Source organism: Salarias fasciatus, chromosome 9, assembly GCF_902148845.1.
Source record: "Salarias fasciatus chromosome 9, fSalaFa1.1, whole genome shotgun sequence".
Classification (NCBI taxonomy): domain Eukaryota; kingdom Metazoa; phylum Chordata; class Actinopteri; order Blenniiformes; family Blenniidae; genus Salarias; species Salarias fasciatus.
The window spans coordinates 23,435,867-23,461,229 of record NC_043753.1 but is presented as its reverse complement, the minus strand read 5'-3'; the positions used below and the strand labels follow the sequence as shown (position 1 = coordinate 23,461,229).

Genomic DNA, 25,363 nt, shown 5'->3' with positions numbered 1-25,363 from the left:
AGGAAACATTAAGACTGCAAACAGCTGGAAACGCCTCACCAGACTTCCACTCACAGTTCAGTCTCTGTTTATGGCCAGTTGTTTTCACACAAACAATTGACTTTAAAGTAGGTTTTAACTCGGAGAGCGATGTGAATGAAAATTCCCCAGGCTCAGGAGCGTCAGTCTGCGGCGCCGGCCCCACTCGCTCTGGGAACAGATCAACACGGGGAGCGTCCTTGATTTGGGCTGAGCAGCGTGAGGCCCGAGCGGAGGAAACCATGTCTTCGTGTGACATTGATCTTCCCATCAAACTCCCAGTAAGAGGGCGAATAGACACGTCCCAGGAAATGTCAGGCGGCGTGAAAAACGTTGGAGCCGTCGCTGAGAAAAACTGTTTACAGAAAAGTCCGAGTCTCCGGCAGGACGATGGTGAACTTTGACTTTCTTTCTTCAGGCTAATCTCAAATGTTTGTTTTTGAACAAACGCAACAGGAAGGATCCGAACCTTTACTCAAACTCAGTAACCGATTACAAAACACGAGGACCAGTTCTTCCATCACATCACATTTTCCCCCTTTAATTCAAACTGTTATAAACACAGTCATACAAAACAAGAGTCTAATAATGCAAATTATTATCATAGATCAGAATAATACTGACAATAGCAAAAAAAAAAAAAAAACCCAGTACTGTTTGAGGATATTCAAAAGTTAGCATATGGTGGCTAGCAGCTGCCTTTCACAAGAGGTATATTAAGAGTTCATGTCTGCTGTCTGACAGGTCGGTTCACTGTCGTGGGAAGCTGGCGCCGGGACGCCATGTCCACGGCGCCCGTTGTCCAGTCAGTGTGGCGGCCATGCTCCGCTCACTGCTCCGTGGCGTTGGTGTATTTCTTTCCCGGTTTGGACGCGCTGGCGTTGTGCCGGCTCTCGTGCTGCGGCTTCACCCTCCGGCAGTAGCAGATGGTGTTGAAGAAGCGGCAGTGGCAGGAGGCGTGGGCGTCGCAGCAGCCGGACAGCGGCAGGCAGGTGTGTGTCAGCTGGGAGCACGGCGGCTTGGCGGCATTCGCCTCCTTTTTGGCGGGAGCGGGGACGTGGTTTGGAGGGCCAGGGGCCACTTTGGGCTTCTGGAAGGGGAAGAGAGCAGAGAATGGGAGAGAGGGAGAGACTTTAAGAAGACTGTCTAACTTCTTCTGAAGGGAGGTTCGTTTTCCCACAAAACATTCAGGAGACGTGTCCCCAGAGCTGTCTGCGCTGAGCGTGACGGGCAGGTTTTCATCTTACCGGCACGTGAATCCTCTGCCGCTCCAGCTGTCCTCTCCTGGCGAACAGCGGCCTCACTCTGCTCTGGTTGGGAGAGCCTGAGGCGGAGAGCAGCGAGAGCATCCATCAGTTCAACAGGAACCACAACATCCAGCATTTGGTTGCCGCCGCCGCACATTCACTGAAGTGTGAGCATCCTGTCATCACGGCGCTGGAGGAGGTCAGTAATCCTCCACACTCCTCACGCTGCTCTCACTGTTTTCACTTCATGATTCACATTTTGCTTTATGTTTATTGAGATATGGATAGTTTTATTTCTCATGCATGACTTGTTCTATACTTGTTATCCTCCCTTTTTAAGACTCTAATCTACAAATGGTTTAAATTTAAATGGCTTCCCATATGAACTCTATTTCAGGTCTTCATCTGTTCTTTGTCTCAGTTTCCTTATTTTCTTCTTCTTTTTTGATGCAAAACACATTAGTTGTTTACAAAATATGTGCTAAAAGTTTGCACCCGTTTGTTTTGCATCTTCTAAGTTGCAATCATATTAGCCAACACCAAAAAAAATACATATTGTCTCATTTATTTCTATATTTTTTTGAACTCTTCATTGTTTAACAGCCAGGAAACACACCAATAACCAGAATATTTAATACAGGCACAAAAAATCTTTTGTATATTTGCCGCTGATCCACCGTGAAGACTCAGTTTCATATCTGCATAATGAATACAGTGTGCCTTATCCTGTTCATGTGAATCCATCCAGATGGCCTGGAATGACCACTCTCTGCTCATTTTCTCAATAGAAATATGTAATTGTGTTTGCCTCTGGGTTTTTTTTCTTTTTCCACAACAAGGCAAATCATACAAAATGCCAAAAATGCAATGAATGTGCATCTTATCTGTCACACTGTTTTTTTAAGTTACACACTTTCTCCACGGGATCCCAGATGTAATTCTCACTTTATCCGTCCTGATTATAAAGAAAAATGTTTGTTTAATCCAGCATCTCTGCTCTCTCCCACCTTCCTCTGTCCACCAGAGGACCTCCTTCAAATCCCCTCAAACTAAATCCCATTGCTCCTATTAGCCAGGGTCTGGGTGCTGCATACACACACGCTGCAGAATTTACTGTAAGCCCACGCTCCTGCTGCGAACACACTCAGTTCTTCACACAACTCAAAGCTTCAATGAAGCTTAAGTTGTGGGATGGTAAGTGAATTTTACATGCACGCTGCCTCCTGTTCCCCCATCAAGCTGCAGGCTGGAGAAGTGAAAACCTGTCCAGCTAAGAGTCTCTGGTCATGTATGAGGGACTCAGGGGGGGGGGGAACTCCAGTCATTCCAGCCAATCAGGGCAAAACAGCAGCAGGAACCAAATACAGAACAAAGTACACTTAGCAGTTCGTATAATTTAATGGCGGGAATAAATCACGCCTCAAGTGTGGCTGCTGTGTGCAGCCTCTTAACCTGCACTGAAAAAAAAAGACCTCAGCATAAAAACCTGGCAGGGCTGCCCATCAGGTCCACAGTGGGAGTTGATATTCCTGGAAACATGCAGTGAGAGAAGAGACGGAGGCGCTCGAAGGCCATCACTCACCGTGTGCATTAAACCAACATGTTTTTAAAGGGTTTCATAAACTGTGGTAGTAGGTTTGTAATGGTGCAGCATTCGGGCTGGTGTCAGTTTATCCTCTTCTCTGATGTGATGATGGAAAGTTAGAAAAATGCCCAGAATCTTATAAATCTACTTTTAAACTCCTGGAACATCATTATTTGTTGCAGCCTTAATTGCAGACTGCTAAAATTGTGCAGGTTAACTCTGACAGTTCGTAAAAAGCCTCATTAAAAAGATCTATCCCTTGTGCTCTCCTACTCTAAATACCTGTAAAGCTGACAGGCAGTGATGAATGTTTCCGGCGTCTTCCAGCTGGTGTCCGTCCAAACACTGCCCGCATGAAATGTGCTTCTTTAAGTGTCTGTACAGACAATGACGATGTGTTTGTGTATCAGTCTGCTGCCAGTGTCCAAATGTGCCAGCATGGCGGCTCCTGCACTGGTGTGCAAAAATAAAGCATCAGTGTGTGTGTGTAAGTGTGTAAAATCAGATGTTTGTGTGTCCGGTTGAAGAATTACTGCTTGTCTGAGATTAGCAGCAGATCATCTTGCACTCACTGTGCCACTTAAAATGCCCTAAAAGGAAGGTGGGGGGTGGAAAGGTCAGATGCTGATCTTATACTGAACTTTTTCAATCCAATAACAATTTAACAGGAAGTCAAACACAGAGAGACACCAGGAAGGGGTGGCAAGTCAATATGCTGCTAATTCCAACAAGAATAAAGAAGGGCACTGCAGTCTGCTGCATCTCATGCCTCTCTAGGTTCAATTTACAATAATCAACAATCAATATAAAAAAATGAGAAATTAATAAAATTAAGGTGATAATAAATACTTATTGACCCCACACAGACTGTAATTCAAGCATTTCAAATCTTCTCGTTTACTAAATTGAAGTTCCACCAAATTTTCTGGCGTCAAATCCGACTGGGACAAATTGTTCAGAAGCATTTCACAAGCAGGTTGAAGGTGGCAAAAGATTAAAAAAATAAGAGAAAGAAAGGAATCAAGACTCACTCCATTCCAGATATTAATCGTGCATTACAACACCCACACTGTACTGTTATTCCACAGTTTCATCCAGCCCTAGACAGCTGTAGATAGATTATATAACCTCAATGTGGGGAAAAAAAGCGAGAAGTGCGCTTTGTTTAAATTGATCCAATGTGTCTGAATATTACCAACCAATAGAAAAAATGGAAATACTGTAATTACCAAAAGATTTTGTATTCATGCTTCAATAATGAGATGGTCAAATTGGCATGGAGCCATGGTGAGGGTGGATGAAATACCACTGCTGAAAGTAATGATGATAATAATAATAATAATAATAATAATAATAATAATAATAATAATAATAATAATAATAACAATAATAATTTTATGATCGGTACCAATGAGCGTGGCTGGTTTAATGCCAGTGCCTGGGTGTGCTCGCGGGGCAGCAGGATGCTGCGGCTGTGAGCGCCTCTCTCTGCCGGCCGGACTCACCTGCGCCCCGGGAGGACGCCTGCAGCTCGTGGCGGCTGAAGAGTCCGCCGTGAACAAGGGCCAGCTGCAGGAGACACAGCAAAGCCAGCGCGGACAGCTTCATCCTGAGCGACACCTGACGCCTCTACTCCCAAAACCAGACCGAAAAGAAAAAGAACAACTGCGCACAAAATTACAAAAACCCCAAATCAGTCCGGACTGAGTGGAGACGCGGCGTCCGGCGGCCAGCTGCAGCCTTCAGGGAAAACTTGTTCCAAAGCCTGGTCCTCCGCCTCTGCCTCACTGTGCTCTCCTAACTTTTAGCCTATTAAGGAGGCAGGCTTATACACACACACACTCACTCACACACACACACACTCACTCACACACACTCACACTCACACAGGGACGCACAAACAGCCGCTACACGCCCCTCCCTGTCCAGACGCGCTGGCCTGAGCCCAGCTGATCAACACCCACTGCTTGAATTAGACTGAACACACACTTCAATGTCCTTCATTAGAAATCATTAGTCCTACTTGAGCCTTTATGGCAGCTCATCACTGACATATGCAAAGTGATCCTCTCTCCTATATGATTCTTGAAGTCTGAGATAAAGCGCTGCAGTTCCAGCTGAACTCTCTCCTCCTTGTTTTCACATCACTGGAGCTGAGTGAGTGTGAGGGTTAGAGGAGGGGTCAGGCAGCCAGGCTCCCTCAAGCTTCGAATGAAAAATGATGTACCATATCTGAACAAAAAAAAAAAACAAAAAAAACAAGAAAAGTTTCAAATCACTTCTTCTCTCTTTAATGAATTACACACGTCCAATCATCTTGCACAACCTGAAGGGTGTGTGGGAGCTTTCTGAGGAGGGAAGTCTGGTTCGGTTCTGGACTCACGTTCTGACCCGTTATGAATGGAACTCATGGGAAACATGCAGGACGTAAGAGCTAATTAACAGGAATAAGAAAACATGAAATAATGCAACTTTGGCTTGAGAGGAAATCCTGTTTTAAAAAGATACCTCCTGTTTTTTTTTTAATGTCATAACATAAAAAATAAAACAGGAGCCTCACAAAGGTGCTAGTTTGCAACTTTTATGAAGTTTTGTATGAAGCATCAGCAGTCTGTTGAGAATTAAAGCACATGAAACAACACGCACTCCAGAGGCGTCAAAACATAAAGCTGGCAGACTAAAACTGAAAATACGCTAAAAGACGCTGTGATGCCAAGGCAGCAAGGCAATCGTAAAAATGTCAAATAAAACACTGATTTTTTTAAAGAACTGGCCAACAAAACACAACACCATGACCTGAGCTGAGATGTTGGAGATGCTGCCGTAAAGCTACCTGGATGGTACCAAAGCCGCGCTGTTGGAGGGAGTTTGGAAAAGTTTGGAGAAGATTTTGGAACATTTCACTGTATTGTGCACCAGAAGATTTCATTAAAATGGGCTTTATGTTGAGATTGCAGTCATCTTCCATAGTGATTGTTCGGTTTTGTGAAAATACTAAAATTTTTATCACATATTCTCTGCATCACAACATAAAAAAAAACTCTTGAAAATTTAATTTAAGGTAATTATGGCTGTTTTTAACGGGTGGGGGTCCGTTCACGATGAGGCCCTGACTGAAGCTCTGCAGAAGATGGATGGATTGTAATATGCTTCCAGAGGGGAGGGCGGCTGAGTGCTGTGGGGGGGTTTATTAGTGCAGCTACACATGATTTCTAGGAATGCTGATGGTGGAGAACTAAACATATGTTCATGAAGATGGCAGCGGGAGAGCTGCAGCCTCCTTCATGCTCTGACTCCAAACATTTGCTCATTTTCTCTCGCTTTGCCTCCAATAATCCGTGTCTCCTGGCTTCCATAACTGCTGGGTCAATTGCCGCCTCTGTATTTGTTGCAGGTTTGATTTCCTCTTTTCCTAAGAGTGAATTAGTTATGTAATAAAACCGGATGCATGGACGTGGTTTCCTCTTACACAGTTTACTGCTCGAAGCAGAAGACTGTCTGTGAAAGCAAATGTTGCAAATTGAGCGAAACCCAACCTGACTTCCTGACACATGCCAGATGTGTATTTATGAGTCTTCGGGTTTTACTTCTATAGAATGAGCCAATTTAAACTTTACAGCTCTCAACAATAACACAGCAATGATTGAGATTCTTCTTGTAACGTCCTCAGCAGCGTTGCTGACACTGCTTTTAAGGTCCCACTGCGCCACAGACCGTTTCTGAAGTGCGCCATTTTTCACGAGAAGCTCGGACGAAGGATTTATAGGCACGCAGTGATAATACACACTTTTCATGCTGATGGAGCAAACGAGGAATCAAAGGTAAAGATTTGGATGTGAGCGAGTGTGTGTGTTTTACTGCTGTGTAAACACGAGAGCACATTATAGTCAATGCCTCATTGAGAACACTGATTAAATTAAAGGCTGCGACGGATGTCAGAGCAGAGATTTACTCAGTGATCTGTTTTACTCACTACTTTTCTGAAATGTATTGAAAAAAATCTTTTCGAATTTTTGGCAGTTTTCTTGGTGGCTTAGCAGGACGGACTGGAGTCTCTCACAGGCCTGTTCTGTCAGAGGAAGCAAAGAGGAGACGTACCCGAGGAGAAGAGCCTCTCAGGAAACACTCTGTCAGAGAAGTCATGCAGAAATGACTGGATGTGCGTTTCATTTCTTGTCATTTAGATTCTGATTTTCGTCCCCGGTCACGCAGAGCGGCTTGAGGTTTGTGCAGGGAAAGCAGTCGCTGGTCGGACGACGCGTGACGCAGCGAGCGAGGGATTCGCAGCTCATAAAACATGCGCTGCTGCTGCGCGCCAGGCGTTTTAATCGTCCACCTGCGGATAATCAGCGTGTGTCAAACAAGTATGGGTGCATTTAGAGAGGCATCGGTGGGAAGCGGAGCTTCAGCCTTCTGTTTTGTTTGGGATCTGATGGAGCATGCTGGAGCGGCATCTGGCTTCCATGTGTTCGGTGAAGCTACACCCACATGTCTGATGGATGCATCCGATCCAGCCACTCTGTTTTTCCACAGATAGAGCCCTTTGGTGCTCTGTCATCTGTCACCTTGATGAAAACCGTGAACGTCCTGCCTTGAGGTCTGTGTTTGCAGAGCCGGAGAGACCTCTGAAAAGTCTGAGATGCTCAAGGAACCGGATCAACTCATGTTTCCACCAACAGGAGAGAAACTCCCATTGACCCTGAAGAGAGAAGCCGTGGAGGCACCCCGGGGGGTCCAGGCCGTGGTGTCACCCATCCACGGAACAACTTTAACAGAGGAGGGCTCGCTTATTTTAACAAGACAACGCCACACCACAGTCCGCCAGCCGCTGCTGCCCCAGATCCAGACCTGGCACTGATTGGAAACATTTGGCAAGTATTAAAATGAGAGGAAAAAAAGTAATAAATGAGTTGTAGCAGTGCTGAGCAGCTGAGTCTGATATAAAAACTGAATGAGGGGATTGTTTTCTTTAAAAACAGGTGACTTCTTCAGGCCTGAAAAACAAAATGGGAGACTTACTGAGGGAAAACTGGAGCCACTCCAAATTTTTCAAGCATGTTTGGTTTCAAATTGGACGTTATTTTACTGTCCACTTGCTGCCGTAATGATGCAAAGCTCCCCACTGTAGGACAGATCTGGGAATGTCTTGTCTTTGACGGACGCTGCAGACCAAACGAGGTTCGGTAACTTCCTCCTCCGGTGAAAGATCCATATCAGAATCCTGCAGCGACTCTGGCTTTCTGTTGGAGCTGCCCGATGCCTCTCACTGGCCTGAAATAGATGGTTACAATGGTGGTTTTACGCTGTCAAGACATCCGCCTTTTATTTTTGCACTTCCTGAGTGTCAAATCAAATCAGTTTGTCACAAGGTTTTTAAGTACGCTCCTGTTTTCTTAAATACATCCTACAATGAATTTGCTCACATCCGGTAATTTATCAGGAGCAACGAGTGTCTGAACTTTCCCCCCGATCCGGCCATTTAACCTGATTTATATGAGTTATGTCACTACGACAGTAGAAGGACTGATATAGAATGCACTTAGAAGAGCTCCGTTGACGTTTCACCTCTGTTGATTAGATTTTTCAATCTTTTCCAGTTTGTGAAATTCACTTTCCCGGATTACATTCATGTAATGTGCGTGACACTCAACCCTGTGACCCCGGTGACCTCTCAGAAAACAAGTGTGGAGTTTATATTTTTGTTCAGTGTAAGATTTCAGCCACTCCTCAGGCGCAGTGTTCCACCTTCCTGTGTTTTGACAAACCTCACCAGCAGCGTCCGTCCTCCCGCGGCTCCGAACTGCGTGCCGATCGGGTCAGAGGTCAGGATTCGAATGCCTGGCTCGGCGTTCGCGGGGTAATAAAGAGCAGACACGGTTGCTCCTCGCTCATCTCCAACACCTACTCAGACCCCTGCATGGGACATTAACTCCTCGTCATGCAAACCCTCCAGCGGACTGGAACACGGAGGAAGCTGCCGGGGTTCAAACCTTTATTTTCCACATAAAAGCTTGACTGCAGCAGACAAACAGGAAGCTGTGGCTTCGCCGTGGTCACCGTACCTGTGTGGCTTCCCAGCAGCCACTTTTTTTGTTTGTTTTTTTTAGCTGAAACTGTAAACTTACCTCATGTGACCCTGGTTTTATAACATTTCAACTCTGGCTCCAATTTTCTTTAAGAAGGAAAACCAGATCCAAAGCCTGAAGGAATGTATTTTTTTTTTTAACAAGTGGCACTGAGTTTTGAGACACTCAGGAACCCTCAAATGCTTTTTTTTTTTTTTTTTTTTTACAGTTATACAGTAATCAAAAGGGATTGCACATAACCAATATTCAGAAAAGTGTTTGCTGTGTATGGGATAACAAACTCACTCATTGCTGGGCAACTCCATAAACTTGCATGCCAGACAGTCATCTTGTAATCATTACTCAATGAAACTAACGTGATTGAAACAGTTTTAGAAATTATTTAATCATGTGCTGCAGCTGCTGGAATACACAGGTAATAGAAAACACTGTTATTGTGTAAGCAACATGTTTCCTTTTTCTTTACTTGAAATATTGCAGGAGTTCGTGACAGTTTGAAAATGTGCCACTTCGGGGAATTGGATTTTCCCAGCAACCAAGGAGAAAAGTGTCCAGTAAAGACCCCCGATAAATGGTGCACTCAAGAATTACTGAATAAAATGAGCACGTATTCAAAAGACACATGAATGGATCAATTAGAATGTCAGGAAATACAAACGATACGTAAATTCAATATATCAGTCCATGTTTAATTGCATGTGAATTAAATAATTATCTCAGATAAAGTCTTGGCTATAGCATGTGTAACACTATCTACAGTCGACATTTCAGATCCAAATACGCAGTGAATTATCCCTTTAAATCTGGGCCATTATCGGTGATAGCAGACAATATCAAAAGGACCTCTCTCCATAGTGCAACAGCTAAGTGTCAATCTGAACTACAACCCTCCAGCACAATTCATGTATTACAAAAGAAACGCGTCGAGTTCAGTCTTTTCAAAGCAAAAACACAAACACAGGAAAGTTATTTTAAAACATCGTTTCCATCGGAAGGATGCAGCAGATATGTCTTCAACAGTTGTATAAAGCTAATCAAGCACTCAAAAACCAGATGGGGAGGGAAAAAAAGAAAGAATTCAAGGCACTTTGAATGATACAAGAGCAAAAAACACAACATGAGTAAAAACCCATCCAATACATAACAGTTCCAGTTGGGAATCAAGCAGTTCAGTGATGGAAAAGGCATGTTTCTGTCCCGCACGCAGTTAATAATCATAAAAAAAACCCATCCGAGCAAACATGACGCGCTGCCATTCATCCATAAAGTGCATCACCTGACCGTCTCCGGGCCTGGCTTGAGATAAGTGTCTGTCAGAACACTTCTTTAGGTCCTCATTAAAGAAGCGAAAACAACAGCTGGCGAGCACACGGCGCGGCGTGCTGACCTGCTGCCTCCCAAACTGTTGTTTACGACACGCCGACACGTCCAGAAGTATGGCTTTAGCGGATGATCTAGAGTAACAGTCTCCCTGCGAGTGTGTCACCTGGTCTTCCTGAAATCGCACCAACAAAGGTTTTCCCATTCTTTATTCAGAATCTTTTCCGATTTCGTCCCTTGTGTGATGTTTAGCATTTCTCATGAGCCTGCTCCTCTGTGACATACAGCGAGACGCGTCTCCTGACTTTCTGCGTTGAAGAATTGATAAACAACTAAAATAAGCCTCCAACACCCACATTTGTAAATGTTTGGAGTTGCATCTGCAGATGTTTTGAGACATCTGGTCCTGGAGCGTGCTCTGGAGGCCACATGCTCACTCAGAATATACAGAAACCCCCGAGTCGTTAGTGACTTATCTATTGCTTTGAAGAATCGGTGAGGTCAGTGGATCACTACCATCAAACACAGATTTCCAGCCATTACCGGCACACGGCAGATACCTTTAACTCCCCGGCACATAAAAGCCGAACGACGTGCGCGGCGTAACACCTGCAGGGCTGAGAGGAGGCCGGTGGTGGAGCGAGTAACGGACTGTACCATCCCTCACTGGACTTGGTTTCTAAACACACATGGCACTACAGACAGCAGGAATGTAGGCTGTGAAACGCCAACAGAAAACAGTAGAGAAACTCAATGAACGGACATCCGACAGTAATGGCAGTACACAGCAATGACATGGAAAAGCCAAAAAAACAAGAAGGTCCCCGGTCTGAGACTCCCACCCCATCACCAGTCCCTCCCATCATCAACAGAAACTGTTGTTCCTCTGGACTGAGAAGTGGGCGGCGTCTGCCCGGTGGTGACCACGATCCAGGTTTTCCTTCAGATTGTCAGTATTCTTGAACATTATCGTCTTCAAGCCGTGAAGTCTCTCTTAATTTTTTTTTTTTTTTTTTGGTCAAGGAGCCAGACCCAGGCTCTGGGATCCGATCCGACAGCCTCGGGGGGAGGTTCAGAGGAAAACTCGGGGGATGGCCACTGAAAAATATCGGCTTCGTCTGAGGTCTGCGAGGTCTTCAGCTTCTCCTCCACATGCCAGGAACATAGTCTCAAGACTCGTTCCAGTGATCCTGTGTAGAAGAGGTGGGACGAGGGAGTGGGAGTGGGTGTGGTATCAAAAACGGGACAGAACCAGGAAGCAGCGGGTGTGTGTGTGTGCGTGTGTGTGTGTGCGTGTGTGTGTGTAGGGGACGGAGCAGCGCTGCGGTTAGTACTCCGGCTTGTGGTGGTAGAGCTGAGTGACCTGGATGACCGGAGGGGAGGCGCTGAGAGGCGGACCGCACCAGCAGGCGGAGGATCGCACCGGCTGGACCTCGCACCTGCCGCTGGGGGGGGACAGGAGGGACAATCAGCGTTTCCACTCAGCACACTGACGGACAACACAGAGCCGGACAGACGGACATGGAGAGCAATCCCAGAGAGTCACCGAGGAAAACAGGCTGTTTTCCACCGACTCTCCACATTCTGTTAATGGAAGAACAAAGACTCGTCTACTAGTTACTGTACAGCGCACCGGCAGTCCATGCGAGAGCAGCTGAGCTCTGAGCAACAGTTCTTTAGCTTTACATGCTTCTGATTGAGAGAGGAAGGCAGGAAAAGAAAAAAACACCCTGGACTCCAGGAGCCTCCAGTCCCCACATTGTGATCAGACGTCACCATGTGAATTAGAAGCGCTCCAATACGATGCAGGGGTGCAGTGTGGAACAGCCAAGACGTCCATGGAGCACAGAACAACACAGTGTCGTGAAGATACACCGCCGGGGCGAATTCACCTTCAGGCCACTCACTTCGACACCAACAAGCTGCACTTTGTGCAGGAGCTGCAACGTTTAGCCATCCTGGGTTCGGTGGACTGAAATCCTGTGACTTTAATAAAGCTGTTGGGGCCCCCCGGGTATTAAAACGCCAGTGCTCTGCAACAAAAGAGGCGTTTTGATGATTTTCCATTAAATTAACTTTAACTAGGGCTGCGGCACCTTTAAAATGAGGCGAGCACAGCTTCATCTTGTGCGTGTGCTCGCTCGTCTCTGCCAGCAGCACGTCATTTAAAGGGGCGAATTTTGTTGCGCTGTCGTGCAAAAATGTGGCTGTAAAAGGATTTACATGAAAGGCATCTATCTTATGTTGCATTCAGGATGTTTCAAGTCACAGGGAGGAAGAACATTCTAACCATTTTATCCCTTTTCTAAACATCTTTGCTTGTTTTTCTCCATTATAAGCTTTATTTCAGTCTTTTTTCCTCATTTTAGTTCAGCTTATTTTTTGATCCAAGAGATGAAGGTAGGTATAATTGGGCTAAGAAGCTTGAAGGAGCCAGTAGAGGATGCAGGAGTGCGTTGCAGACCCCTGCTTTAAGGGAAAAAGTGAGAGAAATGTCAAACTGGATGGACCGACGGTGAACTCACTCCAGCCTCACTACACATCCTGGCTGCAGGCACTCACACGATAGGTTCGGCTTTTGCATGAATCTTAACAAAGTGCTTCCACTGAGAGCACGATGCTAAGACAGACCTGAACCTATCCTTCAACACCCCAACATCACAAAGACGCCACATTTCCACGGTACAGGTAGCACTGGGATGCATGTTACTGAGGAGGAGGAGGAGAAGAAGAAGGAGATGAGAAGACAGTGTGCTGCAAGGTCAGCCTGCTGAGCGGGAATCTTTCAGTACCTCGTGTCTTATTTGGCTCTTTTTTTCATATGGGGGCAGCACTGCTGTGGCGAACGAAGGGTAAGAAACACAAGAGGGAAAGGGAAAACATTTATTCAAAAAGCAAAATAAAAGAGGACGATTATCATCAAGTAAGTAACGATGTTCATCCGCTTCACTGCGCAGGGATTGAGTAAAAGCCTGAAGTCCACGAGGATCTGCAGACATGCTCGAGTTCAAGGCGGCAGCTCTCATGAGGGCTTGAAACACTTCTGTGAATACACGGGATTATTCATTTCTAGACACCAGGGTCGCCATCGCGGCCAATATCCGTCAAATCGTCTTCAAATGGCACAAATAAACACTAACATGTGGGCAAGAGGAACATCGCCACACTGGAAACCACAACAATGTTCCCGAGAAGTGAGAGTAACAACCACTGCACCAGCGTGTCACCGGCTTCTTCCTGCACTTCAGGGCCGATTCCCAGCAGATAATCTGATCTGAAGCCCGAGGGAGCCGCTCTGTGTGACGTCCGTCAAAACCGGTTAGCGTGACCAGCATGCCAGCGCTCTCCTCAACTTGAAAATGATAATATTTCCACTGTGCTATTGATGTTTTCACTTAAAGACTTGACTTTTCTCACCGCGAGGGAGAATGAACTTAAAGGATTTGCTCTGAAAGTATCATTACAGTAAATATCAGAGCTGGAGAACAACAGCTTAGTGGAGTTTTACAACAGATTCAACTGGTTTTCCAAACCATTTATGTGGCTTCATGCTGTCCGTCTGCTGTACCGCTCTATTCAGAGCTTTTTAAAATGACATGCCCTTCTTTGATATATTTCCATTTATGTTTTTATATTTCAGCTTTTTAACCAGCCTTTCATTGTCTTTGTTATTTTGTCAAATCAAGATCATCCTAAAGGTGTTTTCAGCCAATTCTCCTTCAGTCATTTTTTAAAAACTGAATTCTTAGTACACTTTTTAAACTTATGTTCCATTCATAACTCACACTTGCTCTTCCTTGGTCACACCTGTATGTCTTAGGGGCTTGACAGTGAAGCAGTGGTTTGCATGTTCTCCCTTTGAGTGGGTTTCCTCCCAGGGTGAAAAACGAGCATTCGAGGTGACCTTAGCCTGCCCATCGGTGTGTTTGTCTGTCCCTGTTTGCCCTGTGATGACTTGTAGTTAGCTGGGATTAGGGATTATCTCTGCACCCTGAACTGAATGAAGTGGTTTAGGTGGTGTGTGTGTGTGTTTTACCCCGTGTCTTCAGGCATGTCCTGGTCAGCCTCTACAGCGGACGACTCCACGTCGACGTCGGCGCTGCTCTCGCTGCCCTGCGCTGACAGACCGCACGGAGACTCCGGGCTCACACACTCTCCACTGACACACACACAGAAACACACACACATTCCTACCTGTTATAACTCCTGAAACTACGACGTGAAAATGCGTGTGAGGATTGAAAACAGCAGTACTCAGTTGACGCCACTCTGTTTGGCGGTGTGGTAATAGGTTTTTACATGTGCACAACAACAAAAAAACGACTTGAAGGCAGCTCAATAGATGCAGACCAGATGAAATCACATTTGTCACATGAAGTGAAAACACTCTGGCTGAGTTTTCCCAGCTGTGTTGTCATTTTGCACAAGTAGCCCTAAATCATCAGCAAGCTGTCGCTCAGCATGTCTACTGGAAAAGTGTTCTGAGCGGTCATCTGGAGCTGGAAAAAAAAATCTTCAAACCCAGCATTATAAAATATAACACATAAAATGAAAATTCAACAAGGAGAAAAGGGGAAAAGCTAAGCTTTAAATTCATTTGTGCATTTCTGCACCAAAAACTGAGGACAAAGTTTAAAACAAAGACTTTTAAATCAAAACCATCCCTTCTGTGGCCACTAGATGTCACTGTGTAACAACAGAAAGATGCTACAATACCAAACGGGTAACCCATTGGCATCTTAAGGAAAATGTTACACTGCAGAATTTAAGGCAAAGATGAGAAAAGAGGGAGCAGAAAGAGAAAGCTTTGGACGAAAGCAGAGAAACCGTTTCTGTGATGAAGCAAACAAAGAAGGTGAATCGTGGACTGAAAGCACGAAGGAAGGAGCCGAGTGATAAATCGACAGGAGGTTCTGGAACGGCAGCCGAGGGACCGAGATTATTGATGGTTCCGTCTGGGCAGGAGAAAATAAATGTGTTCTACACACCGGTGTGACTCATGTAGGTTTTTTCCCTTTTCATGATTCATTGTTTGACAGATACGAGTTATGCACATGTGCCAATTGTAGCCTGAAAATCCATTTCATTTTAATGCAATCGTATGTTTATATCGGCAAATATATGGATTCTGTAAATACACTTCAGCACCGTTTTCAGTGGTGAAAATCTGAACTATTAAAAGTAAGAAAACCTGGCGTCATCGTACTTGATGTGCTTCTCCAGGAGCAGGATGGCCGCCTCCTTCTCCTCCAGCCTCCTCTTCAGGGAGACGATCTCCTTCTGCTTCTCCAGAAGCTCCTTCTGGAGACGGTAGTTGCTTTCCTCCAGAGTCTCACAGAACGCCTGCAGCGGTAACACGGAACAGATCAGACTGCCGGTGTAACCTCAACCCTGTTGACATCTGTCCGCACGCAGAAGAGGGGAAGCGTTTTCAGAAGACTACAGCCTCCTTTCAGCGAACCTGAGGTCAAACTTGTAAACTAAATTGAGTGAAGCATGTGATGGAAGAGCTGCAATAACTCATTCCGGTCAGACGGAGTTGTTCCATGCACACTTGTGACGTTTATTGAGTCCTGTAACAGGAGCTCGTCGCCTCCCCTCATCATCACGTTGTAAAATATGATCCCGAGCGTCGAACTGACATTGTAAAACTGGAGGAAATCTGACCGTCGCTTATTTATGTAACACGTTAAAAGCAACACAAGTGATCGGTTTTCGTCTGGTGAAGACCAGATAAAGCTGATAAAAACAAGGTCTGGATGAGACACACGACGGCGTCGTGCTGCGGTGGGAAACAGGTTTTCCCAGAGGGCCACGGGAAAAAAGAGCATTAATATCAAGGGCCAAGACATGATGTCGTCATAAAAGCAGTTTTTTTTCTGTTTCTCTGAGCTGCGGCTCTACGTCACTTCTTCATTCCACAAACCTTTGTCTGGAATTCATTACATTTTTCTAAATTTTGAGTTCAGTTAATAAAAACTTCATTTTTTCAAAAACTGTCTGCTCAGAGTCGATATATATAATGAGGGTCGGCGGGCTGATTAAATACACGCCATGAAGTCTAAGAATTTAGAGTTTTATTGTTCGGATGTGTGTGTTCATATGGGCGACTGCAAATTTAATGTTGTGTTTTGTGAGTTGTGTTCTTTTTTTCCCCCCAGCGATTTCCTTCTATTTGTTGACATGTTATCCAACTCTCTTCACACACCTTATGAAAAGGCTTCATTTATGTTCCTCCATTGTGTGGCTACCCGGCGATTCGAGCCATAAAACGATCGCCTGAGGAAATGCGTATGAGTGAGAAAATGAGAGTCGCTGCAGTCAGGCCTGGATGTGTGTGTTTCCCAGGACAGGGCACCGAATGGGAGCTTTTTCTTTTTCCTTCGACAGGAGTACGTTATAAATCTTTAAAATGACGAGGCCTGTGGCCTGTAAGCACAAGCTTGTGCATCTGGAAGTCGTTTACAAAGGAGTTTAAGGCCTTGTACAAAACAGTAATGAGGAACAGGTCAAATCCTGACACGGGACTGTCATTTCTTTAATTATTTCCCATAATCGGGGTTTGGGGTTAGCGTCAAATACAGAACTGCTTCATCGTGATGACAGGAACCAACTGGAGGAAACTACTTTGAGCCTCGTGCAAAACTGTGGTGAAACACGGTCAACGGTAATCCATGTAAAGACGTGCCGCCAGTTGAGACACCGCAGCGTGCCTGCACGGCTTTGAACGTCTGCAGATTAACGTCACAAAGACTATGTTATTTGGCACTGAAGTTTTGCAGCCGCGGCGTCTATCCAGCGGCTCCCTTCTTACTGGAGCTGCCACTGAAAACCATCACAACACAGACGTGGCTCGCTGTGGTGCCAGGGGCGCTTTGGGATTCGAACCCAAGTCCCGATATTCAGGGTTAAGATTCAGGGTCACTGGTTTTCATGTCAGCTACCTTTTTCAATGATAGCACGTTTACTATTCATACTACCTTTATAGGGTGAAGGGTAAAGAAGCAGCAGCAGTTCGTCTTCTTTCTATCTGGTTTCAGGATATCATTTCATTCATGCGTGTCAGCAGGGTTGAGCTGTGGTCAGACAGCAGCCTGTGAAGCTTTCCTGTGCTGAAGATGCCACTTCAAGGACACTGTTTTTAATGCAGTGCTGCTCGAGGGTTGCAGATCACGGCCATCATGTCCCTTTTGAACCGGTCTAATGAGGTCTAATTTCCTTTAATGCTGTGATTTCACTGAATTCCTTCACACAGTTTGTCCTTTTATTGGATGTGACCCCTCTCATCTTCCTCACCTCCTGAGTGACTCAACCTCTCTGGATTCTGCTTAATTAAAGCTTCGCTCATTCCAACGTGGGAGTTCATCGCCAAATGAGTTTTCGCTTTAACCAGATCGAGACTCAGGCGAACACAGAGGGATGCCGAAACAAACAAAAGATACAACAGGATTATAGACCGGAACAGGGTGGGGGACAGTTGTGTTTTTATGGGACTTTTAACAGGTGCAAACTTTTCGTGTCAAGATGTGCTCTCACCCTGCTCTCCTCCAGACTGTCGAACGGCCCCGGAGGATCATCCAGACACAGGAACTCTCTCACTGCCAGACTGTCGGAGGGAACACACGATGAAACACAAACAGCCAAAGCAATGTGGAAAGTCGTCAGCAACAGACAGCAAGACTCGGCCTCATCACCTGTTGGCGATGTCCTTGTGCGCCACCAGGTTCTGCAAAAACGCTTGCAGTCCCAGCTGTCTGTCCTCCAGGAAGTCGCTGTCATAGTTGTCTTTGAACCACCGCTTAGGAGGCAGCGAGAGGCGGAAACCTGGGAACATCTCTTTCAGCTGTGAACACACACACACACACACACACGTTGTGTTTTGTCAACAGTGAGATTGATCTCAGTGGAAAAAAAAGACAGTCAGCCAGGACAGTCATATTGTGTATTTATATCATATTTTCTCTAACAGTCATTTGAAGAAAAGCTGCTAAATATAGAAGAAGCTTCTCCAGAATGTGACGTCTGCGGCAGGAAGAACGAGTCGCCACAAAGCTGAGAGTGAATCCAGTGAAACTCGCTGATGCAGCGATGTAGAGAGAGAAGCAAACCATTAACCGACCACGGAGCAAAAACAGCCACGACGGCTACTTCTGACACCTTGGTTACATTTCAGAGAACTTACTTGTTTCTTTGTACTTGAAATCATTAATTTTTGAGTGTTTCTCCGTTTACACCAAAAGAAATGCCTGGATTTCTACAAAATGATGAAAAGATGAAATACGCATCTCACAATATCAGAAATTTGGCCTGTTAGGGGGATTACTGATCATACACAAAATACAAAAACTGAAGGAAAAAAATACGCAAAAGCCTTGATAGATACACAACTACAGGAGTGTGGATCCGATATACAAAACTGTTGTGTCACTTGATCTGCAGGAGGTAAGATATTTGTTTGTTTTGTTTTTTTAAATTTGTCAACAGCTTTGATGGGAACCCTGAGAGTCAACAGCTTCCCCTATTTTCTACAACATTTTAGAAGTACATGGTCACATTTCTGCCCCCCGTGCAGAGACGGTGTTGCTAATGAAGGCTGATGTTAGTGTACACAGGAAGAGCTGGGTGGCAATGTGTACTTTCATCTGTGTACTTTCTTGTGTGGACACTTGGTAGCTGTGAGCCAAACGCATGAGCAACGCAAACACTGTTCGGTGCCCAGTGGGGAGGCAGTGTGGTGTTATAAACACCTGATTCCATTCTGAAAGTCCAGGTATCTCCACTGCTATTGGGTAAAAAGAAAATGTATATATTTGCCTATTCTCTAGAATTCGCTCACAGCGAGACAGTCCTCCCAAACAATCAACTTCAAAGCTCGGTGGGGACGACACCACTCTGCTTCTACAAGCACAGTGGAGTGATTCTGAAGGCAGGAACGGAGGGGAGGATGACCACACCTCTGCTCTCACCTTTCAGCTGGGTATCCCGATCCCCTGCACTTCCTGTTTGCTTGCTTTCAATAAGCGCAGGAAACTGCTGCATTGTGTTGCACCAGACCTACAAACAACTCTGCTCATGTCAACATAGGGGATTAATGTTGTCATATTTTCCCTTTGCTGTAATCAGTGACTGAACTATGCTGTCCAAAACCCTGAGTGAACCGTTCTCCGACTTGGCTCCAGCCTGCTGGGAACAGTGAGCATCTTTGTGCAGCTCTAATCACTTCCACAGAGCACTCAAAAACAAAAGCAAGCAGGCTGAAAAGAAAAGGGTGACAGTGGAAACCATGGATGATAGTATAACTGATGGGTTGGGCTTCTTCAGGACTCGGGGAAACCTTGTGAAGCAGGTGACACACTCACACAGACCTTGTCGTTGAGTCTGGAGAAGTCTGCGTATCTTCGGAAAACAACCCAGCTCTCATCCTGAGTTTTCTTGACAAGGACCTTATATACCTGTGGAGAAGAAAGTAATCAAGTAGACATCACAAGGAAAAGAAATGTTTCCCATATTCACGTAAACACTCAGTAGAGTCAAAGAGGTTGCACTGTGATGGCTGCAAACGCTTTAAAGCCTCCACCGAGGAACAAAGTCCCCTTTTCTTCTTTGCTGGTGTGTTGTGCGACGCCTCACTGGCATGTCACATTTACCCAATAAAGGCCACAGTAAAACGCATAATAACGTTTCTGTAACAGAGTTAATAAAGCTTGCTGATAACCTGTGCAAATGTTTAAAGTGAAGCAGTGACTGAATGTGTCCTTATGTCCCTTCAAGTGTGTGAAGATCACTTTTGTTTGAACAATGCAAGTCTGTGTCCTGAATAAATGTTGATATTTGGGTTAGCGTGCGGATCTGAATCCAAACAGGTCTTACATCTCAGTAAAGTTATTGATTGGATTACAAGCTGTCACGCGGTGTGGAGTCAGTCTCTGTAAGTAGGCTGGGTGATTAAACAATAAAGATACATTGCAAAATAACTTTTCCTCGACAGACAAATGGAACATGGCCAATCATCGTGATAAGACGTTTTCTCATGTCGCAAAGCCCCACTTGACAGATTTAAAATGTGTCACAGTTATAAAATATTGATGTAACTTTTATAGTCTGATCAGCACAACGACTGCTCGGCTGATATCATGATGACATTCAAAAAAGCAGCCGGGGCTCTTACCGTGAACTTGGCCCTCTCCTCCATCACTTCATACCCCAGAACAGTGGGGGTGATGGGCCTCTCCTCGATCTGATGGCTCCCGGCAGGATCCGAAGTGGAGCGAGGACAGCTGGAGTACTCCACCGAGGGCTCCAGCACCCCATTCACCCTGGCCCGAGTCATGGGGCTCTGGGTCGGCGGGGGCGTTCGGCTACGGCCGGCTCTATCTGCGACGTGAGGACGTTGGGAACCGAGCCCTCCACATGCTCTCCCGCGGTCCTCTCCTCCAAGCCTGTGTACGGAGGACAGGGAGTCCGAGCTGCTGGAGACACTTCCCAGTGAAGACGCTCGCTGTGGCCGTCTCAACTTGCTCCTGCCGCCGGACAACGCTCTGTCCATGGGCACAGGGACAGGCACAAAGGGTGATGCCATAATCCTGAGTTGCGCGACCGTGCCCCGCCACCACAGTCGTCAGGATGGATTTTCAAACCCGCAGCGAGCTTTGCCCCGCTTTGGAGTATCACAGTGACGAGGGACAATGACTCAAAACAACCTGTGCAAAAAAAACAGAACAAGAGCAAACAAAAAATTAATAATCAGGTTCAAACACATATTTCATGATAGGATTTAACACTTCTGTCCTGAAATGAACACACCGATAAACATCACCCTGATGCAGGGGGTACCAGGCTGTAAGTGCAGATAAATTATTGACAAGAGCCACACGCCATTCATTTTTTATGAACCGTTATGTGTAAAATTCATTACAGGAAAAGCCTGGCTTAGACAATCAGCATGAGACTTGATTTGCACCTAAATGCCTGAAATGGGATGGTGCTTTAAGTTAAGATGGTGGCAGAAACTGTAGGTTTGTCTGAAGAAGATAGTATGATCAGCTGTAGTAGTGAGTCACTGTTCCTCAGTAAATGCAGTATTTATTTCTGTGCCTATGTATTACATTAACTAGAGTATGGGGCGAGTAAAGTCACTGAAGTGTCACATAAATGTCAGGAAAACCTTGACAAAAATTGAAAGCTGTGATGTGAGAAGTTATTGACAGCTGCTCATGATGCTTCCTCACTCCTCCTCACTGAATGTATTGATATAACATGAGTTGGGACAGGAGGCGGTGTGTTGATGATAGTTGTTCTTTGTATTATTACCATCATTTAAGTTACATTTTTACAGATGAATTGCAAACAAGGCAGCTAGCACCTTTAGCAAAGCAAGCTAACGTACCTGTGATTTAGCACTTCTGTTGAGATACATCACTAATAAACTGCCCCAACATTACTGCTGTGACACTATTATGCCTTTTAATCCCGGCACCGGTAACTTTCTACTGTGCATGTACCGAGTTGTAGAAATAATTAATTTTGAATATATAGCTCCACCAGCTAACATGAGCTAACACTCATGCTAACGAGTTAACTACCTTACTATCACAACAATCCAAACAAAGTAGGATAACTCGATTTTAATCTTGACAGTAAAGTTTTACGGTGATATCACGGAGCCGAACTGGAGAGCGACTCGAAATGTATCACGAAAAACACGGGCTTATTTTGGGTTAGACACGTGAAAGAAGATAAACAAAGTGAGGTTAAACCGACGCGGTTTTGAACGGGGTTTAGCGCGTCCGCCGTCCGGCTGAAATCAGGCTATCACGTTCCCTCCACGTTAGCTAACACCGGGCAGCCTCTCCGGACAAAGCTGAGATGCGGGGAGAAGCTTTTCACTTACCGCAGGAGTCCAAATGTCCCCTCCAGCAGGAAAACGATTAGCCTCTAACAGGCAAAGCTCCGTGTCTGATTGTCCCGGTGGTGTTTACGGTACACGGCTCTGTCTCCTCCCGTGTCCCTTTCATGTTAGCCCAGACCACAACGACTGCAGTGCGGCAAGGTAACCACGCGAGGGCGCTGTAGCACACATGATGATGGCGCTCCGACTGCAACAAAACGACCTGCACTCGAAAACAGAAAGGTTCTGAGATCTGAACTAGTGTTAGACATTTTCTGGAGTTTTAGCCAAGACCGAGCCAATACCAATACCAAGACAAGTCCAAGATTTTAAGAGGCCAAGACCGGTGTCAGGATTGAGACAAGAAGAAATTGGGGTCAAGAAAGTCACAACCATGACTCTAAGAGTCCAAACCAAGTCAAGACCAAGACCAAGATCACACTGAAATATTACAGCACTAACTTTTGTCATATTATATATTTTTTTGGTATATGACATGATTTATATATGTCTGTTACAAATCCTGCACATTTATTTAAGCAGTCGCTAAAATGTGTTTAAATGATCATTTTTATTTCTGTAATCTTTCTGACAGATCAAAATAAACACAGAGAAACACAGACAGCAACATAACAACCACATTAAATCATATGGAGAGTCACCAGGTTACTTGAATTTTTTTTTTTTTTTTGGGACTGTGGTGGGAAACTGGTGTACATGTTCAAGAAGAACATGCAAACTACACACAATATTGAAAGATGGATCTATCAGTCTGTCTTTCAATAGACAGACAGGCAGATAGATAGATAGATAGATAGATAGATAGATAGATAGATAGATGATTATACATTTTAGTTCTTGAGAATAAGGGTAAAACAATAATCATTTTATTAAAGCATACTAGTTTCCACTTTGTCATTCATTGAAGCTTGCTGTGTTGTACATATTTGAAAAATACAGATTTTTCTTTTAAACCAGAAACAGGAAACTAAAGTGAAAACAACTTCAGCAATACTAAACGTGACCAAACTTCATGGATGATAAAGCAAAGTTCCTCTAATCATCCCCTTTAGTCACCATCCTCATGCATGGCTGATCATGTTGAGTTGCCCTCTTGACGTAAATGCTCTTGCAAAGAATGATTCATAGATTTGCTGACTTTACCTGAGTTCCACTCAGAGCATTTTATTTGCTGTTTTTAAAAAGTTTGATCAAGTGACTTAATTTATAGTGTCACTGTATAGATTTTTTTTCCTTAAAGCGATACTTCAACATTTTGGCAAATTGGCCCATTTAGCACAATTCCTTGGTCATTTCGAACAGCATACTTACTTTTTTTGTGAGGGCGAGCTATTGTTTATTCAGAGATGAGTCGGGGAAGGTTTTCGGGACGGACACAATGGAGGTGAACGGTATTTTTGTTCCCCGTCGTCAAACTCATCAAATACACAATTCAACAACCCCAAAACACTTTGGTGGACACGTTATAATCCACACATTCGCTACGCTGTGAAATATTAAAGGGACTTAAGGCAAGATTTGTGAAAAACTTCACATGCATTTCCAGTTTATTCAATGCTAATGGGTCGTGAAGCATTAAAAACCTAAAATAACAGGCCAATCCACGTATCTGTCTGTTGCCTTATACAGGCTGTGTGCCAAATAATTTGTTGCTGTTCGGGGTCCGAATTTCCCGCACAATCATGGGGATGTGACGTAAATTGACGCTGTATGCGCGTTGCCGAACAGGAAGAACATGGCCGCCGTGGACACGGACTCAAACACTGCTGGGATCAGGGGCGGGCAGTGTTGCCAACTTGGTGACTTTCTTGTTAAATCTGGCGACTTTCCAAAGCCTCTTGGCGACTTTTTTTTTTTCAAAAGTAACTAGCGACAAATTTAGCGACTTTTTCTGGTGCTCTGGAGACGTGACAGGACGTCTCCGCTGTCCTCAACTAGCAGCGGGTGCTGCGTGAGCCCCTCCCCCGTCCCAAAGCACTCACAGGCGGCCAGTCTCACGCAGCGCTCCCTGCTGCAGTCAGAGCAGAGAGGAGACCCACACCACTCCGTCCACACGTCAAATGAATCGCGCGAGCGCAAATACGCCTCTGCTCACTTGCTGACAAACCAAGAATCAACAGAAGAAAGTTAATTTGTAGTTCTATTTGTAGTTTCATTTGTCCGCTTTCCCGGTATATTATACATTTGCTCCCGGTCTGTGAATCCAAGCATGAGCCGAGCGGCCCCCCCATTTCATACAATCGGATAACTGCATCCACTCAAAGCCCACAAAAAACACCACGAAGGAAAAAAGGACTTTATCAGCGTTTTCTCGCGAGTCAGAAAAAAAAAAGACCGAAGCCGCAGGCACCCGAATAAATATTGGATATGCGTTTGATTCATGGAGGGAACTTCAGCTGCATTTGGGAGTGAAAATGGATGCTGACAAAAATCACATAATATGCGCTGTGGTCTTGCAGTAAACCACAATGTAGTAAACAGCATGAGCATCCCTGGTGCAGCGCTGTGAAGTTGGACATTCTGTAAAATGTTTGTGCGCGCTCCCGTGCCACCTTGGCTGGTGGCTGCAGTTACCCGCAGCGCCTATCGCGGCAGCACTGAGGTAAATTTTGAAAAGTTGCCTTAAGTCCCTTTAATGCAAAATTACGAGATGGAGTTGTTTATGCGAAGACTGCCAAGACGGAACTACTTACTAAACATGGCGTCTGGGCGTAGTGATTTGAAAAGAAAAAGTAGTTCCCAGTATTTGCTTCAGTGTCGTAACGCCACAATATTATTTGTTGGTATTCCACAGCGTAGTGAATGTGCGGATTATAACGTGTCCACCAAAGTGTTTGGGGGTTGTTGGATTGTGTATTTGATGAGTTTGACGAGGGGAACAAAAATACCGCCCACTTCCATTATGTCCGTCCCGAAAACCTTCCCTGACTCGCCTCTGAATAAACAATAGCTCGCCCTCACAAAAAAAGTAAGTATGGTGTTCGAAATGACCAAGGAATTGCACTAAATGGGCCAATTTGCCAAAATGTTGAAGTATCCCTTTAAAGGTGCATTAAGGAGTTTGCACGTTTTATGTGAAACAGCGCCCCCTGCAGGCCTTGGGCGAGTGACAAACTCGTGCCTGTGGCTTGCGTGCACGGAAGAGGGGAACTCCTCCCTCGCTCTTTTAGTAGACGCTGGAGTAAAGCGTAAGTTTCTT

General features: G+C 45.1%; 1 protein-coding gene across 7 annotated transcripts; it reads right to left on the bottom strand.

Moving 5' to 3' along the window:
* Window positions 1-9,604: 9,604 nt before the first annotated feature.
* On the bottom strand, window positions 9,605-22,281 carry snx16 (sorting nexin 16). Of its 7 annotated transcripts, none has more exons than XM_030099882.1 (9): window positions 22,147-22,281; window positions 20,425-20,956; window positions 19,622-19,708; window positions 17,951-18,099; window positions 17,793-17,862; window positions 15,463-15,599; window positions 14,293-14,415; window positions 13,049-13,092; window positions 9,605-11,701 (listed from the first exon to the last, which is right to left on the bottom strand). In XM_030099882.1, the coding sequence occupies exons 2-8, from the start codon at window positions 20,833-20,835 to the stop codon at window positions 13,074-13,076; spliced, it is 996 nt and encodes a 331-aa protein (XP_029955742.1). In that variant the 5' UTR covers window positions 20,836-20,956; window positions 22,147-22,281; the 3' UTR covers window positions 9,605-11,701; window positions 13,049-13,073. The 7 variants fall into 7 exon arrangements, 6 of the variants coding, with proteins under 6 accessions (XP_029955742.1, XP_029955744.1, XP_029955740.1 ...); XM_030099884.1 differs by having other exon boundaries at window positions 13,049-13,089; XR_003932108.1 differs by having other exon boundaries at window positions 11,598-11,701; window positions 13,049-13,299.
* Window positions 22,282-25,363: the final 3,082 nt, after the last annotated feature.